At 49.6% G+C, this 22,898-nt stretch overlaps 1 protein-coding gene across 4 annotated transcripts in view; it reads right to left on the bottom strand.

Moving 5' to 3' along the window:
• Window positions 1-22,898, bottom strand: part of PAX5 (paired box 5) — a 199,635-nt gene that overhangs the window by 132,495 nt on the left and 44,242 nt on the right. For all 4 annotated transcript variants that reach the window (XM_032164173.2, XM_032164172.2, XM_032164170.2 and 1 more), the window contains exon 6: window positions 413-588. In XM_032164173.2, coding sequence (XP_032020064.1) covers window positions 413-588 — 176 coding nt within the window. The remainder of the gene's footprint in view (window positions 1-412; window positions 589-22,898) is intronic.

Consider the following 22,898-nt stretch of genomic DNA (forward strand, 5'->3'; position numbering starts at 1 on the left):
ATTGTTCACAGCTGGTGAGCCCCCAGGCCACGTGCTGGTTACATATTTCCACCATCATCCTGACTGACAAGATACTGACCCAGGACCACCTTACGTGGCCCGAAAGATCATTACACCCTTCTGTCCAAAGATCCCTTGGAAAGGACACCAGAGCAGCCAGAGAAGTCACCCACCCCCCGGCTGGCCAGCGACAGAGGCACCAGGGCAAGAAGCCACTGGAGCCCCAGACAAGCCCTCCCGACCTTGTAGGATGTAGTGGCTGCCCAAGTTTGGCCAAGAACACTGAAGAGACCTCTCTGAGCAGAACCTGGTGTGCCCTCACCCACACCCTGCCAGATGCCTCTGCCTTCAGGAACCTGGCTGGGCCGGTGTGGCGGTGGCAGGTGTGGCGGGCGTGCATCACGGGGCGTACCTGCTCGGGCTTGATGGGCTCTGTGGTGGTGAAGATGTCTGAGTAGTGCTGCCTCTCAAACACGCGGTCCAGCACCTCCAGCTGCTGCTGTGTGAACAAGTCTCCCCGCATCTGCTTCCGGAGGAAATCTCTGCCCGGAAGTGAGTGGCCATTCGGCACTGGAGACTCCTGAATACCTTTGATGAGCAGGAGAGAGGAAGGGTGAGTGGAGGCTATACACGTTGCTAAAAAGAAAGACAGGTCAGACCCTGAGACTATGAAAAGGACCTGACCCCAATTCCCTCCCCGACCAGAGAAGACACCAGCAGGGGCTCAGGTAAGGCACTGCCTTTCCCAAGGTCACCTGCTGGTAAGTGCAGAGCCAGCCTCCTGCAGCCATGTGCCAGGGACTGTGCAAAGCCCTTTTGACATGCATCATCTCATCTAATCCTCATGATGACCCTTAAGGTAGGTTATTTTCCCCACTTTGCAGATGAGAAGATTGAGACCTAGAGAGATTTATTGGTTTGCCTGAGGATTCGAGCTTGGGCTGACCCACAGGCTTAGTCATCAGGTGCTCCTGCCCCTCATGTCCTAAAGACCCTCCTGGGAGGTACAGATTTGCCCAGAGTTGAGGTCCTTACCCCGGACATTTGCTACCACATCATGTGACCGGTCAGTGAAACACTGTGCTAGGAAGACTGTAGGAAAATGGGACTCTCATACAATTCTGGTGGAAGTGGTAACAACACCTGTGCTAGACAAGTCGACAAATCTATCAAAACCACAAATGCACATTTCCTTTGATATAGCGATTGCACTTCTGGGAGTTTATTTTACAGCTCAACCTACACATGTGAGAAGTGATGTATGTACAAGGTTCTTGTAGCAAAAGACTGGAAACAACCCAAGAGTTTATTTGTGGGGGGTTGGTTAACTCAGCCAGGCATACTTGCATGATGGAAAACTGTGCAGCAGCTGAAAGGAATGAGGCTTCCTTCTGAGAATTGATATGAAAAGATCTTCAAGATACATTGTTATGTTAAAAAATAAAAAACAAGGTACAGCACAGCATGTATAATGTACAACCTTTTGTGTAAAAAAGGAAGAAAATAAGACGATGTACAACATAGATCTCTCCAAAGGATATATGAGAAACATTTACAGGGGTTGCTCATTCAGGGAGGTAGGAAGTGAGTGAGTGGAGGTGAGGGGGAGAGACTTTTCATGGCATGTTTTTCTTTGGTTTGGTTTGCTTTCAGAAGTTTAAATGTACTGCTTATTACAAAATGTAAATTAACTAAGTACAACATTAAATTCCCTCTGTGTTCTGTATTGTTAGCTATTCACACTGTAACAGTCTCTGGTGATGATGCTTACATGTCAAAAGAAATATTATGAATTATCAGTAAAGAAACAAATGGGATGAAATATCTTCTGTTGAGTCTCAAGCTTGAACTGCTCAAAATAAAATCAAGCACAGAGGGCAAATGCTTCCCTCGAGGAAATGGCCTCGGGGGTACATCATTCCCCAGGGCTCTCTGGGACCACATTGCTTACGCAAGGCTGACCAGAGGCTTCTTGAAACCCAGGCCCAGAGGTGAGGCATCTGCCTTTGCAGTCAGGAAGCCCTGGGGAAAACCAGAGTGGGTCTGCTCTCATGCTAAAACGTGCCCTTACTGAAGGCCTTGTCTGACCCTCACCCCCCACCAGCGCACTGCTGCCCTAGACTAGACTTCATCTGTCATGTCAAGCTCCCACCCATGTGAGGAATGAGGCCAGACTAAAGCCCATGAAGCAGTGAGATGTGGTGTCACCGAGACTCAGTCAAAAGTCAATGCTTCCTCAACTATACTTATCTGGGGACAACTGCAATGCAGGGCTGACATTTGAACAAAGATAGCAGCTTTGAGTTTTGGCCTTTCAGATCCCCTGTAGAAGCCAACAGGCTCAGAGGACCCAGCATCCTCTATAGGAAGGGCCTTCAGAGGTAGCTCATGAGCCCTCTAAGAAAATGGATTCCCCACCAATTTTGACCCAAGAGGATACTGTAGGCTGGGCCACAACCTGAGTGACCAGATACCCCACATGTGGGCCAAGGCAGAAGTTGGTCTCTCTGACCAACGTTCCCCAGCCTGAAGCATAGGCCCCTCCTCTGGCAGCCTGTGACCCTGGCCTTCCACAAGACAGGTGCCTGCTCCTGCCCACAGGACATCATCCTCAGAGACCCTTCTCCCATCATGGCCCATCCCCACGGGGACCATTCCCACAAGGTCACCAAGACTAGCAGGTATGGGAGCTCACGGCCCAGTCTGTCTGCCCAGCAGTGTTCTTCCATTGGTCAGCACCCACCAAATGATCCTTTTCTCAAAGTTCTATACACACACACACATGCACACACACATGCACGCGCACACGCACACCAGGAAAGACGGCTCAGGTTTTCCTACTCAGCTGTGGCTCTGCCCAGTCATCCTGGTCCCAGTCACTCCTGCGAAAGCATGATGTGGGCCTTGGTCCCCCGGACACCACCAAGTTCCTCCTTGTCAGAAGGGGCACATCCACTTTCAGGAGCTTCTCCCTCCACCAGCTTCAGTCATACTTCCCAGCCCTGACCCTGCCAGCCAGGCCCGAAACTCAGTGAAGCCTCCTTCCTGTCAGCCATCTCCTAATGACTCCTGCCGAAGCCTGGCTCTGTCCCCAGCAGGGCAGTGCCCAGCTCCTCCAGCCCACCCAGCCTGCTCCATCAGACCCCCTCAACTCTGCCCCTCTAGGGGGCCTCTCCCAGCCAGCCAGGCCACCCTCCTGGAGGAGTCCTCAGGCTTGATCCCTCTCCCACGGGACTCATGGGCCAGGCTCTTTCCACAGCTCGGAGCCCAAAGCTCAGAGAGGGTGGCTCCACTGAGGGCCCCTGGGGGCAAGGTCACTGTCTGGTCACCCGGTAGAGCCCAGCACGCAGTAAAGGCTCAGGGCACACAGGCCCTCAAGTGTACACACAGGGGGTGTTAGGAGACCCTCCTCCTGAGGACACCACACAGACTCAGCACAGGCAGCCTCGATGGACACCCGCCCCTCTCTGCAGTCCCCCCAGAAGCGGACTGGCTGCGTCCTGCCTGGTTCTTTGAGAGTCAGCCATAGCCCCCGTCAGCTGAGCCTGTAAGGATATCTAGGCTGCCAGGCACAGTGGCTCATGCCTGTAATTCCAGCACCTGGGAGGCCGAGGCGAGTGGACTGCCCTTGAAGGGCTGCAAGCTGGGCAGAGCCCGCCTCTCCAGGCATTCACCCTGTCCCGCAATTGCCCTCACCGCTCTCGCCCCACCAGCACCTCGCTTGCTTTCTTTACTAGGGAAATAAAGGCAATAGTGTCTGTCATTTCCTTAAGAAGGCTTTGGACACTCCAAAACACATAATCAGTTATCCATTGGCTTAACAAATATTGATAAAATATTTACTCTGTATCAGGTAATATTTTCTAAGTAAATACATTTAAAAAATAAACAAAAACAGGGGATACAGTGATGAGCAAGACAAGCCTCTCTCTCTCCAGTCTAGAGAGGGCAGCCCACTTTAGTCAAGTGATCACAGGAATAAACATAGGATTACAAACAACTGTGACTGATGCTAGGGTGAAAAGAGAGCATAAAAATATATCCATGTGACCATGCGCAATGGGGAGGGGAGTGGCCGCCTGTGGGAGGAAGCAGGGAAGTCTCCAAGAGGAACTGCATGGAACTGTGAGGAGTGACCAGCGAGAGGGGGTGGGGCAGAGAGGGTGCCAGACCAAGGAGATGCTTGTACAAAGGCCCTGAGAGAAGGGGGTGAAAGGAACAGAGGGAGAGAGGGAAGAGGCACCAGGAGAATCTGGAGAGGCTGGGAGGGATTGAGCCAGACAGCCCCAGAGGCCAGAGAGAGGATCTGAGCCTTGCTGCAGGAGTCTTGAGGAGACACGGGAAGGGCTGGGGAAACATGTGCCCTCCACATTTCTCAGTCCCAGGGCCTGAATCGCTCATTCCTTCAGGTCAGGCCATGCGTTCTAAACTCTGCTCCCAAGCCTCCTCTTTTGGTAGAAACTAGGGGCCGGCGGAGGTAGGAGCTTGCATTTGTGGGTGTTTGAGGGTGATCTGCTGATTGACCTGTTCAGCCGCAGGTGATTCACTGTGCCCATATGGAATGGAAACCATCTCCCATGGACACAGGCATTGTTTTCCAGACAGACACAGCCAGAAGCACACATGTCTCCTCCTCCAGGATGCCTTCCTTCATGCCCCAGCTGGTCCTCCAGCTCCCGTTCTTAGGGCTCTGACCTCTTTCTCCCTTATTTTAGGAACCACATCCCCTGGGCCCTTCACTCCCACACTGTGCTATGAGCCAACTTCGGGGGAAAGGAGGGAGGTAATTCATCTCTCTCTCTTCCAAAGCGAATATCTGTGGAATAAATGAACGAATTGGTACTACCTGTGACAAGTGTGACAAGCACCATCACTCTGCATGTCTGTCTGAAAATGTCAGGATCCCTCCATCTGACTTCACTCATTCATCATTCTTCCCTCCACCAAGCTTAGTGAGTGCTAATGCCAGGGACACCGTGACGGGCAAAAGCTGACCCAGCCATCGTCCTCATGGAGTTATGTCCAGAGGAGGTGGCAAACAGTATCTGAAAAATAATCAGACCGGTAAAGGTACAAGTATCAACCAAGATAAGTACTCTGACTGAAAAGGCGCATGGTCTTAAGAGGGTCCCTCTGTCCTGCCTCTGCTGTCGCACACAGTGGGTACTCAGTGAGAATGAACCAACAAACAGATTATATGCTCAGAGACAGCTACAAAAATTAATACCAAAAATCAGCCCCTGCACAAGGGCAGGTCTGAACCTCCAGGCCTCCGGTGTAAGCTTCCCCAGCATTTCGCATCTGCACTGTGAAGCTGCTGTCTGACTTAATTGGAGAATGTGGTCTTGGAGGCAGGCTACAGAAATGCTCAGACCCATTTCATTCCAGGGAGAAAAGTCTGAACTCACAATGTGAATGGTATGCTTAAATATATGGACAGACACGGGCAAAAGTACAAAGGTATACAGGGGGCATGGTATCTTTAAATCTTTTTTTTCTACTCCAAATCAAATAATATGTAATAGACCCAGTGCTGGGCTTAGTCAACCATGGCTCATAGAATTAACATTCTGGAAGCTAGCTTCAGGGGAGCAAGGGGCAGGAAGCCCCGTCTCGGGGAGCAAAGAAATGCTGGCTTTAAATTTCAGGTTAAACCAATGTTATTCACAACCCAGCTTTGAAGCTAAAAGCTTTACACAATCGGGTCTGGTCACGCAAAAAGGGAAGAAGCAAAATAGCCTCAGATTCCCATCTGTCAAGAGAAAGCTGTCTCTTGTGTGTCTTAAAAGATCATAAACCCATTGCATTTTCTTCGGAGCACAGCAGATTCAGGGGTTTTGCATTTTTCTTGGAGGGTTCTGGTTTGTTTCTTTAAAAATCATCATGCACTTTATGTCTGCAGATGCTCACTGGGAGGAAAAATATAAAAACAAACAGGAATCTCTGAAATCCCTTCTAGCATCATGGCTTTTGAGATGTAATCCCATCCGGAGGCTGAAGAGCCCCAGGAAAACAGGCTAGAACCACCAGGTCAGCCTCCAGCCTTTCTCAGAGTCCAGTTTCTCTGCAGAGCCCAGGCCAAAGCCACAGCCCTTATACAGCTTCCTTCATCCTCACAGCTGCTCCTTAGCATGGCAGGGCAGTGGCAGGGCCCAGTGGGAAAAGGGTTGGGAGCCAGCAGTCCCGGGTTCTAGCCCCAGCTCTGCTCTGACTTGCTGTGTGGGCCCAGGCAAGTTCCTCTCCCTCTCTGAGCCTCAGAGGCCCCAGGAGTAAGCTAAGGTAGCTGAGTTGGTCATTTCTAACCCCTTTCTCCACCAAAATCCACCTGGATTTTGTGTGCTAAGTAGTATTAAATGAGCATTGACTTATTTTCCCATTTTGGTGGTTGTGCAGTCTTTATAGGGGACTCCCTGGCTATGATCCATCCTACCCCTAAGAGACTGCCTGAGCCAGCCAAGGGGATCCCATCCTCTTGAATGAGCACTCCTGTGATGAGAGGCCTGTTGGCTAGGGGTGGTGGGAGTGCTGGGGGAAAGTCAGAGACAGGAATAAATCCCTTTTTTCTTCACGGGGATATATTTACTCTTAAGCTGTTTGAAACTATGAAAATAGGCTGGGCACGGTGGCTCATGCCTATAATCTCAGCACTTTGGGAGGCTGAGGCAGGCAAATCATTTGAGGTCAGGAGTTCGAGACCAGCCTGCCAACATGGTAAAACCCCGTCTCTACTAAAAATACAAAAATTAGCCAGGTGCGGTGGCGCACGCCTGCAGCAACTCAGGAGGCTGAAGCAAGAGAATCACTGGAACCTAGGAGGCGGAGGTTGTGGTGAGCCAAGATCATGCTATTGCACTCCAGTTTGGGCAACAGAGTTAGACTCTGTCTCAAAAATAATAATAATAATAAAATTAAAAAGTTAGCTTGGCTGTGGTGGTGCAGGCCTGTAGTCCCAGCTACTTAAGAGGCTGAGGCAAGAGGACTGCTTGAGCCCAGGAGTTCAAGGCTTCAGTGAGCTACATTGGAGCCACTGCACGTTAGCCTGTGTGACAGAACAAGACTCTGTCTCTAAAAAATAAAACCAAATAATTTTTTAAAAGGATAGGAAGCCAAGGGATTTGTTCTGGGACTATGTTAACAAAACTCTTTGTGCAAGATTGAGAGAGCATTGTCTGTCCCTAGCAAAGAATGAAGTGGGGCTGACAGAGATAACAGGGCTGCAAAGCTCCCCACATCCCCTGTTCTCACCCCGGATAGAGCGCTGTTCAGTGTCAGGCACTGAGCCAAGTTATTTGTGCATCCTTCAGTTTCTTTGACCCTCAGAACATCTCTATGAAGTATGTATTCTTATTCCATTTTACAGATGAGAAAACAGAGGCTCAGAGAGCTTGAGTCACTGAGGTCCCTCAGCTCAAAGTGGCAATGCTGGGATTTGTACCTAGGTCTCTTATCTGCAGATCTAGCACTCGGGACACCTCCCTTTACTCTTCCTGTCAGCTGCTAAGATGAAAGCCCTCAGTTTCCTCATCTGTAAACTGAAAACAACAGTATGCAGGACAATTCGTGGGGCTTTTGTAAGGATTAAATGAGATAATCTCCATGACGCTTTAACACGGCGCCTGGCACAGAGTTTAGTGTCCAAATAATGCTAGCTGCTGTCATCCCCATTTTTATCAAGAAAACCCTTCCAAGGCTCCCCGGGGACAAAGCCTGAGCCCCCGAGGCCTCGACGACCTGCCCCTCTAGTCAGGGTCACCCCCCGCTTCACCCCACAATGCCATCCCAGCAGGCCGTTTGTCAGCCCTCATGTAGCTCTTCACCACTGCTCCCCAGTGCCCCCGGACATTCTGCTCCCTCTGCTGACATGCCCTTCCCTCCTGCCCGGCAAGACTCAGTCTAAAAGCTGCCTCCTCTCTGAAGCCTGCCTCCAAATCCAAAGGCCGAATTCACCACCCTTTCTTCTGGGTGTCCTCAGCATGTTGCATGGGCCACCACTATGGCCTGGATTTTACTATTCACAAACCATTCTGTGAACTCAGTCCTCTTGGAATCTCCACTTCACAGTTAAGGAAGCTGGCACAGAGAGATGAAGTAATTTGCTCAAGATAACACAGCAGAGTGCCCGCACAGCTCCTACATGTGCTAAAGTGAAGTTGGGCACTGTGGCAGACCCGGTACAGAACAGTGGGGAAGCCTGGGCACTCTGAACTCATGCGGGCCCAGGTTCAAATCCCAGAACTCTGTCTCTCACAAGCCCATGATATTTGAGCAACTTCTTTTTTTTTTTTTTTTTTGAGACGGAGTCTCGCTCTGTTGCCCAGGCTGGAGTGCAGTGGTGCGATCTTGGCTCACTGCAAGCTCCGCCTCCCGGTTTCACGCCATTCTCCTGCCTCAGCCTACCCTGTAGCTGGGACTACAGGCACCTGCCACTATTCCTGGCTAATTTTTTGCATTTTTAGTACAGACGGGGTTCCACCATGTTAGCCAGGATGGTCTTGATCTCCTGACCTCGTGATTCATCTGCCTTGGCCTCCCAAAGTGCTGGGATTACAGGCGTGAGCCACCACGCCCAGCCTTGAGCAACTTCTTTAACTGCTCTAATCCTCAATTTTCTTATCTGTAGAATGGGATAATAATAGTATCTGGAGTTGATGAAATAATTTAATGAGAATACATGTAAAATACTTAGCATAACTCCTGACACATAGTAAGTGCTCAATAAACATGAGCTGTTTCTAGAATTAGTATTTTTTTCCCCTGCTAAAGTATGAGCTGAGGGCAGAGCCCATGTTCCATTTACTTCAAGCATAGGAGATGCTAATGAATGTTTGTTGACTGAATTATTAAGCTAGGAAGGCTTGAGGGCTTGCAGGGCTGTATGGCTCAGAAGAATTCAGCACTAGGACAGTCGCTGGCATCATCGGAGAACTCAGGAGTGACCTCTATTATATCAGTGATCTCAGAGGAGGAAAAAGTGAAACAACTAAGAGTTTATGTCTCGCCTACTTCTAAGACAGATTTGAAGCTGTTCATAAAATTTTGAACTAGAGTGGATGATAAACTACTAAACTCAGTTGAGCTCTAAGCTCCCTGGCAGCATATACCAAAAGGAAAATGCAGCAAGTCATATATTGCTCAGAGTCCAACAACAACAACAAAATGCTGTTCACAGACTCAAGCTCAAACTCATTACAGAGCTTCTATTCTCTGCATGGTGCTGTTTGGGGTGCTTAGAGTGATCCAGAGATGACTAACAACAGGGAGGGGGGTCCTGGAGGAGGGACGATCAGAGCCAGGCCTGGGAAACAAGATGCCAAGGTAAGAGATGGGATTCCGGGTACAGGCAACCAGGTTAAGTTGGCAAATGCTTCTAGGACATCTACTATGAGCCAGGCCCCATGCTAGGGACGAGGGTGGCCGGGCTGGAAATGTCCCTTGGTAGCCCAGAACAAAAATCAATGTTCTGAGTCATTTTCTAAATCCTGTCCTAAACTGGGGCTGCAGAATAAGAAAAATCAAGGTGGCGTGGAGAAAAATTCCACTGAAACTACCATTATTCAGCCATTAGTTTCACTCAATCTTTCTTCTCAGAGAAGGAAAACGCGAAATTGTAAAATTGCCAAATACGTTCAGATTCGACCAGAGTGAATCTGATTGTGCCGGGTGTTACCCAATGAGTCACAGGCTGTCAGTGTGGGAAAGGCCCCAAGGGCTGGTGATTCCACATTCGAGGATGGCAAATGAGAGGCCAGATGGCAAAGGGATCTGTCAGGGGCCAGACAGCAGATTCAAGGTGAGCTTGGACATGAGGCCTCTGACTCCTGCCTCAAGCCTCCTGGATCCGTTGATCCCTGAGCTACATACTGGGTATCTGGCCCTGCCCTTCCCACCAGAGCTAGAGAGAGCTTCAAGTCTTAGCCCCTGTCCCCTCCTGGAGGACGAAGACAAGTGAATAATTGCAATGTAGTGCGATAAATGCTAGGAGCCTGAGAAGCAGACGCAGCCCTGGGAGCCTAATGCAAGCGGCCAGACCCTATTCAGAGCTCACTCTGTGAGACACTGTTCTAAACACCTTCCCCATTGGATCCTCACAAAAACCCTAAGATGTCGAGTCTGTTATTGCTTCTTCCCATTTTACAGATGAGGAAACTGAGGCAGGGGGTTAAATAACTTGCCTAGTCACGAGATCTAAAGATTCGGGGGGTGGGGGGAAGTAAGAAAAAAAAGAGTAAGTTGCCCAAGTTCACACAGCTAAGAAGTGGAGAAGCTAGGGTCTGAACTCAAGCAGTCTGCTTCCAGAGTCTGCTCCTAGCCCTACACTAACTCACTCCACTTAATCCAGACTAGGGGCAAGTGTAGCCCAAGAAAGGCCCCCTGGAAAAGATGTAGCCCGAGTCTTTTTTTGTTTGTTTTTTTTGGGTTTTTTTTGTGTGTGTGTGAGACAGAGTCTCACCCTGTCCTACAGGCTGGAGTGTGCAATGGCACCATCTTGGCTCACTGCAACCTCCACCTCCCAGGTTCAAGCGATTCTCCTGCCTCAGCCTCTCAAGTAGCTGGGACTACAGGTATGCACCACCACACCTGGCTAATTTTTTGTATTTTAAGTTGAGAAGGGGTTTCACCATGTTGGCCAGGCTGGCCTCCCAAAGTGCTGGGATTACAGGCATGAACCACCATGTCCAGCCTTACCCTGAGTCTTAAGGATGGAGTTAGCCAAAGAAATGCCCAGGGAAGAGGAACTGCATTCCAACCAGAGGGAACAGCATCTGCAACAGCCTGGAGGCACAGAAAGCATCGTGCAGGGGAACGGCTATAATTCAGCATGATTAGAATTCAGGAGTTGGAGGAGGGGGAAGGAGGCGAAGTGTGAGAGGCTCTTCCCTCTCTGTCGAGCTGTTCAGCATCACTATCCATTATCCAGAACCTAATATACACTCTGATACACAAACAGTGCAAATACATTATTGAAACTCTCATGGTGTTGGTATGAAGAGATGGGATTTCTTTGTGCTAAAATGAATCAAGATGACCTCAAACAAGAGGCAGAAAGGAAGTAATACCTGGTGCATTGCCACAGGGCAAGTCTGTTCTCTCTAATCCATACTGTCCAAGTCCATTACCTCGTACAGTAGTCCCTAATTACTCCACCTTACAGAGGGATATGCACACTAATTAGAAAGGATGTTAACCGCCATAGTGAAAATATTCTGAAGCAAATGAAATATTACTAGGAGCAAAAGGGTGATTTGTTTCTGTGAATTGTGCTTTCAAATGAGATCAAAGAATGCGAAAGGCTTCGTTTTAATTATACCTGGAAGGACTTCTCCTGCATACATCCCTTTTATGGCCTTCATGCACACAGCAGTCTCTCTCCCAGCCCCCACTGCACAGAAATAAATAAATAAATAAATAAAAGCGTTTAAAAATCATATTTACTCTGATATCTTTGCGTTACCCGTATTTGAGTTTTTAAATTACTGTCTGTATTTTTTTCCCAAGGACGATATAACTAAAAAGAAGGTTCGTATTTGAAGTGTATCTATCTGATCATTGCACAAATGTTTTCAGGAGCAATCACTATATTTCTCCAAGATGGGTATGGGTTTTGTCATAGATCAAAGTGAGAGGGAGGAAAAAAAAAGATAAATCATCAGAGATCCAAAAATACTTTTCATTTGGAGAAGATATCAGGCCATTTTGATGGGGCTGATGGAGTCCCTGTTCTGTCTCCATTACCTGCAGCAGGCAGCCCCAGCCAGGAGCCAACTACCAAGATTATATTCCCCATAAGATGGTCCCCGATATCTATATATATATATATATGATCTTCAACCTCTATTGATTGACCAATTTCACAAGCAAAGACTGGTGAAATGAAGCTGAAATGAACATCATGCTTTAACTCATTGAACCTATCAGGCCTGAGTTAATCTCACTGTCCACTGTCTCTGATAGAATTCAATTGATCAATCATGTTTCGGTGATAGTACCATTTCACTGGCTTATTGCTTCTTCATTTCAGAGCTTGACCTGTTAGATGTACTTGGACTGGCTCGACTCCTCTTGGATACACAGAGATCAGCCTCTGTCTGCCAACGTGTGTCATCTCCTGTTCCAGTTGAAAAGAACTCAAGAGGCTTTTGTGTATGTCTGTGGTGTGTTTTCCACCAAGCACACACACACAGGAATGGTGGATTTATGAGGGCGTGGAACTGAACAAGCACAAATTATAAGAAGGGCTGTTCATTATTCATGGAAGCACCATTATTTCCCTTTTATGTAGTTAAATTGATGTGTTTGGGCTCTGTACCCTATAGGGGCATATTCTTGTATTACACTGGCAAGTGTGCATGCCTAGACATCTGAAAAGGATAACAGCAACAAAATAATAACAATCGCACCCCTCAAATACATATTCCTGTGGAACATGAAACATACATCAGCGTATCTGATTCTCATGATAATCTCAGGAGATGGGCAGGAGAGTATGATTCCCATTTTGCAGATGAGAAAATGGATTCAGAGACGGAAAGTGGCCTGCCCAGGGTCACACAGCAGAGTTATCAGGCCAGGTGAGACTGAGAGCCCTGGTGTCTCAACTCCTCAGTGCCTTGTACCCCAGTGAGGCCAATCTCCAGGCAATTTCAGAATTACCAAGACATTTTGGACAAATCACTTTGTCCCCAGCTCATTGGATGAAAGAAACATCCCCAAAATTCAAATCAGAGAATTCTGGAGCTTGGAGTGGATTCCAAGCCTGTCTGTAGCTCCTTGTGCAGCTTGGAAACTGAGGCCCAGAAGGCAATAAACTGTTGCCCCAAATCACCAAGATACTCAGCAGCCTAACAGAGACTTGAACTTGGGTCCCAGGTTCTCAGGTCAAGACTTTTTCCACTTTCTCTCAGTGCCTCCCCAATTTATGTCAAAACAATGAGCTCCTATCGACAGAGAGGACTTCATTCTCTACTGTCAACATGGCCCAATGCACTGCTATGGTTCCTTCGTGGCATTTAATTTAATTTTCCCAACTCCGAGCCAAGACTATGCTTAGGGAAATCAGGAAAGTGGCTTGCCCCGGTGGCTGCCTGAGGGAGGTGGCTCTTGGAGGCACAAGGCTGAGCCCAGCATGACAGTCTCTGGAGGAGGCCAGGGCAATGACAGTTTGCAAATAAGCTTTGCATCTGCTCAGAGCTGGCAGAGTCTGCAAACACACTAATGGACTTTCCTCTGACTGCGGGGAGTTGGGGAGAAGCCATAAATAAAGCAGGTGCCTCTGGGGGGAGCCATTGCCGAAGCCAGAGACGAGGCTGGGGATTGGGAGCTGGTTGAGGGTTGGGGGAGGGGCTTTGGGCCACCCACTGCACTGCATTGCACTGCCTCCCAGACAAAATGACAACCCACTTACCAGCAGCCCCAATCCCACATCCCAGATTCCCCAGTCTCTGTTCCAGTCAGTCCCTTGTCTGATGATATCAATACATTCACAATTCCAGACCCAGAAGGGTTGGGGGAGGAGGGTCATATGGTCTAATCTGGCCGCAGTGTAAAGATTCTGTTGGAGGGAAATGAGACTGAGGCCCAGGGTCGAGTGGGAGCCCTCAGCCAGGACAGAGCTAACAGTGGGAATGGCTACCCAGAGAAGGGGGCAGGTTCAGAAGGTGATTAGGAGGGAAGGTATGCTGGAGTGAGTGACTCACTGGAGGTAGGGGAGAAAATGCACCTCTGAAGTTCCCTGTTGGAGGTTCTAGGCTGCCGTCTACTCCCACTCTGAGCAAAATCCACAGCCCCTCACAGCTTACCAGGCCTTACTGGTACCAATCTGGGTATCCCCCTGCAATCCCACCTTTCTGACCTCGTTTCCTCCCACTCTTTCCCCGCTTATTCTGCTCCCGCCACACTCGCCTCCTTAGGGTTCCACAGTCATGCTAAGCTCACCGGCCATGGGGTCTTTGCACTTGCTCTTCCCTCTCTCTGGAAACTTCCTCCCCCAGATATCTGCCTCACTCACTCCTCCCTCCATTAAGGCCTCTGCTCAAAGGTCAGCTCATCATTAGGACCACCCTCCAAAAACAGCAAAGGCCCCCCCTCAGCCCTGCTTCATCCCCTGTCTCCTCACCTAGCTTTGTTTTCCTCCAGAGCATTGAACAGCATGCTGCTTATTTTCCTTATTTAGTTGTTGTCTTTCTTCCCTAGAATGTCACTCATGTAGGCAAACATTTTTGTCTGTCTTGTTCATTGCTGTGTCCCCAGCAACTAGGACAATGCCTAGCACACATAGCAGGTGCAAAATAAATACTTGTAGAGTGAATTTCACTGAAACTGGCAAAAAAAAAAAAAAAAAAAAAGATCCAAAGGAGAAGGGAGACAGCTGCTCCTGTGTGACCTCCTACTGGGAAATAGTGGCCACACCCTCCCAGGGGACATCTGATGCTCCCCTTCTATGCCTTGCCTAAGGGAAAACAAAGGGGTCCCTAGGGAAAATCCCTGAGGGAAAACAATGGGGTCTCCCAGGCCTTACCTACCTCTGAGACCACAGTGCCCAATACCACATCAGGAGCCAGTAAATGGATGAATGACACCCCAGGGAAGAGACTCTGCCTTGGAAGTGTTTAAGTGACAAAAGTGGTGGAGCACAGAGAGCGAGCTCTGGCTCTGCCACTTGCCAGCTGTGTGATCTTACACTTCTCTCAACACATCTGTGCAATGGGGTCAATAAATCATGCCAGGCCTACAGCACTGGTCAGAGCAAACAAGCTGCTGGACTCCAAGTGAGAGAGTGCTGTCTGCACAGCGAGCACCTCCCGAGAGTCAATAAGGACTGAGAGTGAGGACAAGAAAACAGAAGCCATTTGCTAAATTAACAAGAAAAAGGGATGGGCTCTGTGGCTCCCCGCTGTAATCCCAGCACTTTGGGAAGCCGAGGCAGACGGATCACCTGAGGTCAGGAGTTCGAGAACAGCCTGGCCAACATGGCAAAACCCCACCTCTAGTAAAAATACAAAAATTAGCTATGTGTGGTGGCGCACTCCTGTAGGCCCAGCTACTGAGTGGCTGAGGCAGGAGAATCGCTTGAACCCGGGAAGCAGAGGTTGCAGTGAGCCAAGATCACGCCACTGCCCTCCAGCCTGGGCCACAGAGCGAGATTTCATCTTAAATAAATAAATAAATAAATAAATAGAACAAGATGTGTACAGAGAGGGGTACCTGGCTAAGGTGAATCCCTTGGTTCCAGCATTCATTGATCTGTTGCTGGTGCTCTGGTTCCAAGCATAGCCCTGCCAGGGAACCCAGTCTCAGCCCTCAGGGAGCCCACTCTCTGTCAAGGAGAGAAGGCCTGGAGATGGACTTGCAGTCCAAGCTTGTGAAAGTATCCTAAGAGAACCCTCAACCGCAGGCAATGAGAGTCTAGAGACAGAAAGAACCTGTCCAGTGCAGGAGGATGGGGTGTCAGGGAAGCCTTCCTGGAAGGAGAAGGTGGCATCTGAGCCAGGATTTGGATTTGAGGGCATGAAAGAAGAGGCAAGGGGCATCCCAGACAAGGATAAGATGTGGGTGGGGCTATGCTCACTGACTGAGGCTCCTGGGAGCTTAGCACCCATGGAGCGGGGTCACGTAGCTTTCACAGCTCCACATCTAAATCAGGCTATGCTTCTGTGTCTCCGGGTCAGGTCTTGCACACAATGGGTGCACAATACATGCAGATTTTGCTTTTTCACAGACTCCACAGAACTTCCCAAAAGAAAGAGACCCTAGAGAGAAACCCATTCATTCCAGTGGTTGTCCATAAGCATGATCAGATCAGAGGAGATGTGGGAAATCTATGAATTATTACTAATATTGTTATGGGGGAGGAAGTATGGCATTTAATGGATGGGGCCAGGGATGCTACCCAGCACAGTCCAGCACAGTAAATAATTGGCCTGCATCTCACACATCTTTGGAATGACCCATCACACACTGAAGTTGGTGAAAACTCTTTATAGATATGTGAGCCATGAACGTAACTCTATGTTTCTCATATACACAGAGACTTGGTGTTTTCATTTACACTGACTTTTCCAAGAATACAACCAACATATACATTGAGGGAAGATTATGCTTTGCTTTGGGTGGAATTTTATCAGGACATGTTCATAATTTCAGAAAATCAGTTCGCTGATGGCAACACTGCCAGAGATATTTATATTGCCAAAAAACACAGCTGTCCACATTTGTAGCTGCTGCATTCATGGAGATTCTACGCCTAAGTGCAAACAACTAACTACTTTATTATGTCTTCTGGTGTAGTCATGTCTGAGTATTTACATAATGAAAATATATCATTTTATTATTATTTTACTTTTCTTTCCCCTTTTTGTTACAATTGGGGCATTAAATCTATTTTTTAAATTATGTGTATGGGTGGATTATATTTCCTCTAAATTTCATTTTAGGATAGCAAAGGAAGCGCTACAAAATACTTGTTTTAAAGAGGAAACATTGGGTTGATATGATTTTTTTTCACCACATTCAGCTAATTTTTGTATTTTTTGTAGAGATGGGGTTTCACCATGTTGCCCAGGCTGGTCTTGAACTCCTCAGCTCAAGGGATCCACCCCTCTTGGCCTCCCAAAGTGCTAGGATTACAGGCATGAGCCACCTCGCCCGGCTGGGTTTATATGATTTAAAATCACTATATATGATTCCAAGGCGCCTCCAGTTCTACCCTTCAAGACTATCCCATATTAGGGACTATCTTCGTAATTTGTCTTGCTGAAAAGGGTATAGCTCTAGAGTGAAAGAGTTCTCCAGACCCCTTTTGAGGGATAGAAAGACAGGTACCAAAAACAACTGTGAAATAAATGTACTTCTTTGATCATGAATAGTAAAAGCTTGTTCCTAAAAGACAAGACCTGGATTCCCTCTGCCCTTTTTAGAAAACCATTTCCCAAATATAAGATTCCAGCTAGGACTGAGCCAAGAAGAGTCCCAGCTTCCTACAGCAGCTTCTCCTCCCTGCTGGAGCCTTCTCTCAGCTGTCTGTACCTAGGTCAAGAGGGAAAAGCCAGGGAGAGAAAAATCACCTTGAAAAATCAGTGCTCCTGCTGCCCTGAAAACATGCAGAATGCACGTTGGAGCTCCAAGAGCAAGGCAGGTGGGACTAAGACTGGGGTGAGGTGTAGGGCAAGGGAGGGCTGTTATGGGGGTTATATGCTGACTCTGCCAACTAGTAGAGTGGTTATATGCACAGGCTCTGAAAACAGAGTGCTTGGGTTTGAATCCCAGCCTTGTGACTTACTGGCTCTGTGGCCTTGGACTGGTTATTGAACCTCTCTTTTTTTTTTTTTTTTTTTTTTTTTTTTTAGATGGAGTTTCGATCTTGTCACCCAGGCTGGAGTGCAGCGGCACAATCTCAGCTCACTGCAACCTCCACCTCCCAGGTTCAAGCGATTCTCCTGTCTCAGCCTCCTGAGTAGCTGGGATTACAGGTGCACACAACCGCCAGGCTAATTTTTTGTATTTTTAGTAGAGCCGGGGTTTCATCATGTTGGCCAGGCTAGTGTGGAACTCCTGACCTCAGGTGATCTGCCCACCTCAGCCTCCCAAGGTGCTGGGATTACAGGCATGAGACACCGTGCCCAGCCTCATTTTTTCCAACAGCCAAAGGAAAACAGTATTGGTACATACACACTCACCACACTCTCCTAAGAAAAAGTGAGTGCTTCACTCTCACCATTAGCCTTGTACAGCTGAGGGTGGAGGGCAATATTTTCCCAGTGGTCACACTGTAAGGCCAAAGAGAGCTGGGCTGGGAGTAGGGACCTGAGTCCCTCTTCCCTGTAGACAACTCACACTCAACTGGCCCTCAGAGGCCATCATCTCCAACTCCCCGACTTTATAGATAAGGTTCAGAGAGGTGAGGAAAATGGACAAAGCTCACACAGCAAACTAGTGTTAGATTCCCAGCCTAGACCCATTCCACTGCATCATGCTGCCTCTCAAACACGCTGGGCATCAGTTTGTCCATCTGCAAATGCGGGGTGGGGTGGTGATTGTCACGGGGTGGCACCAGGAATCTCTGAGTGCCATGACAAAGGGAAAAGCCCTCAGCAAGCACTTATTACACCTTTGCCAACTCTGAGCACATAGCAGGTGCCTGCCACACACTCATCACACGGGTTACATTCTCTCTCCCTGGCCAGGGCCTTTTTGGATGAAAGGTTGGTTCTCAGTTGTTTGGTGAGTGAGTGAGTGAGTGAGTGAGTGAGTGAGTGAGTGAGTGAGTGGTGAGTGAGTGAGTGAGTGAGTGAGTGAGTGAGTGAGTGAGTGAGTGAATGCCAGCATGCCTGAATACAGAACTGGAAAAGGGGACTCTGGTGTCTGTAACCAGAGGGAAAGCAAGAGATCACAAAGAAGAGAGAAGTCTGTTCCCTCACATACTACTTCCACGTGTGTGCCAGGCCCTATGCTGGGCACTGAGGGCGTCTGGGACGAATGGGAGATGACTTCTGCCCTTGGAACTCAAGGTCCGAAGGGGGAGGCAGGAGAAGGCTGTGGGGCCTCAGAGCCAGCCATCTCCATGAGGCAGCCTTCTGTGTGGGGCAAGAAGAGCTTTCTGAGGCGGGCGCCGGCCACAGAGCATGGGGATACACACAGGGGACAGAGATGAAAGGAAGGCCTTCCCTCCAGGGCGCAAAGCACACGTGGCAGGGTCAAAATCCAGTCCCGAACTTCCCTAGCCACTGCAGGTCACTGGAAAGAGGGATGCCTTTGTGTTTGTGCCTTTTTCTAATTTTCCACCGGTGCAAGAGACAAAAAGTTTATGTCAGGGCATCATCCAGCAAGATCAGAACCCACTCAGACTCGGGGACAGAGGGAAGAAAGAGTGGCAGTCGCACCCAGGAGGACCTGCCTGTCCAGCATTAAGGAATGATCAAGAACTCCCATCCCGGTTCCACGCTGCGCGTCCGCCATCCGAACCGGCCTCGCCCCTCCAGGCCGGGTCCAGACTCCAGCTCCGTCCGGCCCCCGCCCGGCGCCCTGCCCCGGCGCGCATCATCTGCTCCGCTGCCCAGCTCCCGGCTGCCGCCGCGCCCGCGCCCCCCGGGGCCCCGGAAAGCTGGCATCCGTTGTTAGCATAACAAACTCAATTGTTCTCAGCGGGGCCCCGGCAAATAAAGTCATTCATTACGGGCCTCTCCTGGCCGCCGCGGGCCGCGCGGCAATCAGCGGGCCGAGCCACGCGCCAGCGCCGGGACCTGCAGGGCGCGCCGCCGCCTCCACGCTGCGCCCCGGGCCCCGCCGCGGCCGCGCCGGCGGGGGCAGCGCCGGCCGCCGATTAGTTTTATCTCGGAACGTCAATTGACTTAGACTGATTGGCTTCCTGCCGCCAATGTCAATTAAATTGCAAATGCTTGGCGGAGGCCGGCGCGAGCGGGCGGCCTCCTTCCCGGGGGCGCCGCGCGCTGCCTTCTCTTTGCGCCACGTTCTGCCGCAGCTGAATTCATTTCTCCTTCCACGTCGCGCAGGAAATCCAGGTGACCTCCTGGAAGGCGTCTGCCCTCCGCCCCCGGCCCTGGGGGCTCCTCCGTCGGAGCCCGAGTCCCGAGGACCCCCGGCCGGTGGGCGGGAGCTAGGCCCACGGGGCGCCCGGACCGCGGGGCCGAGGAGGAAGGGACCGGCCTCCCCGCAGGGACCTCGGCCTCTCTGCCGAGCTGTATTCGCACGGTGGCACCGCGGATCCCTGGACCTCCTTCAAAGATCTTGGGATATGACTCGGTGTGCCCTTGAGCGACTCGCCTCCTGCTCCTCTCATGCCTGGCTTTCTTCACCGGCCACGAGTAGGCTCGAAGGAGATGGTGGCCGGGGTCCCGTCCAGCCCACGCCCAGTGCCTGGATGTCCAGAGGGCGGAAGGCCTGGCAGCATCACCAACGTTCACCTGGTGATGACTCTGTGCCGAGCCACGGATGGGCACAGTCGAATCTTCCCCCACAGCGCTCGGAAGCAGATACTGTTACTATCCCTCTTCTACAGAGGAGCGAAGTGGGGTGCAGGCCTGAGAGTGGTCAGTTGGGTTTCAAACGCCTGCGGCTGCGTGCCTATACACTGTATTCAGGGAAAGGCGCTGTGAGGGAATAAAAAAGGGAAACGGAAAACGGCCCAACCTAGACCTGGGCACCTCCCACTGCCAAGAACTGTACCAGGTGTTTTACCTCTGTTACGGAATTCTCACAGTAATTGTATGACCTAAGTATATAGTCCCCATTTTACAGATGGGGAAACTGACCCTTGGAGATGTTCAGAAATGTGTCCCTTGCCACAGAGCGGGTATGTGAGATGAACTGCAATGATACTCTCATAGGCAAGAGAGCTTTACAGCTTACAAAGCACTTTCTCATGCATTGCTTCTCGCTGAATTTGCACAAGAATTTGAAGAAGGCGTCCTGCTCTCTCTGGTGCCAGCAGGAAAATCGAGGCCCAGAATAGGTTGCCCAAGATCACCAGCAAGGGAGTGCCAAGCCAGAAGTCCAAGCCCCGCCTTGAAGGCCTTGAACGAGATGGCTCCGGCACAGGCTCTGCTCGTTCCCTCTCCCCATTCTTTGGGGAGCTAGGAAGGAGTCATACACTGGGGTCTGCTGGAAGATGCTCGGGGCCATGGGGAAGAGCAGGAAAGGGGGCTCCCCCGAAGGAAGGCATTTGCTGGAGGGATGAGGCCCCCAAACAGTTGTTTTTTGCCCATTGTCTCTGCCTCTCTGCCTGCCTGCCTGCCTGCTTCCTTAAGGTTGTCTTCCGAGAGGGAGGTACGCAGGTTCTTAACTGATAAAATGTGCCAGCAGTTAAAAGATACAAACCTGACCAATCGTCCTTTTCAGAAAAGAGATGTTCACGGAACAAAAGTACTATTCAGAAGTGCTGGATGGCGTTTGTGTCTGAGACAGAAAGGAAACGAAGAGCGAGAAGATGAAGAAGGAGGGAGGGGGAGCGGCGGGGAGCAGGGGAGGAGAAAGGATCAGGAGCTGGAAGGGTTGTCCAGGCTCAGTGCATCCCAACCGAGGCTCCGAAGGGCAGGACCTGACTCAGACCACACCCCAAGGCCACAGCTGAGTCAGGATGAGAAACCCAGGCTTCTCCAGTGTTGTGTCAGGCTCACCTTACTTCTGACAGCTGCCCTCAGCTACAACTTGAATTGTGTGTGTTTCTGAAACATGGAGCTGAAATTCTGCCAGCATAAATTCCAGTTGGTATTTCTTTCCTTTTCTTCTGACCCTAAGCTGAACAATCCTATCTTGAAATTTAGTAATATAAATAAAATGACCATTAAAAAAGAGAGAAAGCCTGTAATCTCGGCATTTTGGGAGGCTGAGGCAGGAGGATTGCTTGAGCCCAAGAGTTCAAGACCAGCCTAGGCAACAAATCAAGATCTTGTCTTGACAAAAAAAATTGTTTTAAATATAGCCGGGTGTGGTGATGCATGCCTGCAGTCCCAGCTACTCAGGAGGCTGAAGTGGAAGGATCACTTGAGCCCACGAGGTCAAGGCTGCAATGAGCTGTTGCACTCCAGCCTGGGCAACAGAGTGAGACCCTGTCTCAAAAAAAAAAAAAAAAAGAGAGAGAGAGAGAAAACAAAAAATCTGGGAATTTAGAACGTTCTCAACAAGATCTTTCTGAGAGATCTAGATTCAGAGTAAAAACACTCTGCTCTGATAATAGAAATAATAAAATAATAGGTGATATTTTTGAAACTTGCCATGTGCCAGTGCTAATCAAAATATTATAGGCAAAATTTTCTAATTACCAGAAGAGGCAGGAATTATTATCCCCCTTTGACAGGTGAGAAAATCGAAGCTCAAAGAAGCTAAAGCCCTTTGCTGTCAAAGCTCACACTGCTAGTAAAAGGAAAGGCGAGGCTCAAACCCCAGTCTACCCACGGTGCCACCTGCTGTGGCTTAAAACCCACATGTGACCAGCCGGCTGCACTTGAAGGTGACCAACTTGCAGATGTGACAGGGAAGTGTGCACAGCAGTGTTAGGAAAGCTTCAGAAATGGCGTACCCCTGAGTGATGCAACAGACTCTGAGCCAAGGTCCCCCTGAGCTCAGCCAGACAGGATAATGGGGGAACAGGCAGAACTACGAAAAAGTAGAATCAAAGCCCCATGTTGGAGAGAGCTGAGGACATTCCCCTGGAGAACACAGCCTCATACTGATGTCATCCTGTTGTGACACCCTCTGTGAGAGGCAGACTGGGATGGCCGGTAAGCACCCAGGTACTAGTCCCAACACTGCCACTGTTGAGCTATGTGACCTTGGGAAATTGTCTCACTCTCTGTATCTCTATAAAATGGGGGTAATAAGAGTATCCACCTGGTACAGTGGTTGTGAGTATTACATGAGTTAATAATTTAAAATCCACAGAGTCAACACTCAGCAAATGTTAGCCATTATTGTTATCCCATATTGCAGTTCCTCTTTGGGGCTGTGATCTATACACATCTGGAGCACATGCTTAGGTATGGCAGGCAGAAAGAGGACCACAGGCACCAGCATCCATATGTATGCATGTGTGTATTTAGATCACGAGAGAGCTCCCTCCCCATCTAGAATGGCTGTCACAAGATCCTGGAGGATGGAGACTCTGGGGTCAGGCAGGACTTGGGGGATGTTTGATGTGCAAGGCTCTGTGTTCTGCTCAGCAGCCTCCACTCATTCCCCAGATGAGCCCATGGCTTCTGTGACATCCATGGCCTGGCCCCCATTCAGTACATATTTGCTGTTGTGAACCAGGCCCTGTGCTGGGCACTAAGGTGACATTGGTGACTGCTCCAGACACAGTTCCTGTCTTCATGGAGCTCACAGTCTTGCTGGGAAAACAGGCGAGTGACAAATGTGATATTTTGATGAACAGGCAGGTTCTGTGTGCT

Source organism: Hylobates moloch, unplaced genomic scaffold, assembly GCF_009828535.3.
Source record: "Hylobates moloch isolate HMO894 unplaced genomic scaffold, HMol_V3 SCAFFOLD_10, whole genome shotgun sequence".
Taxonomy (NCBI): Eukaryota; Metazoa; Chordata; class Mammalia; order Primates; family Hylobatidae; genus Hylobates; species Hylobates moloch.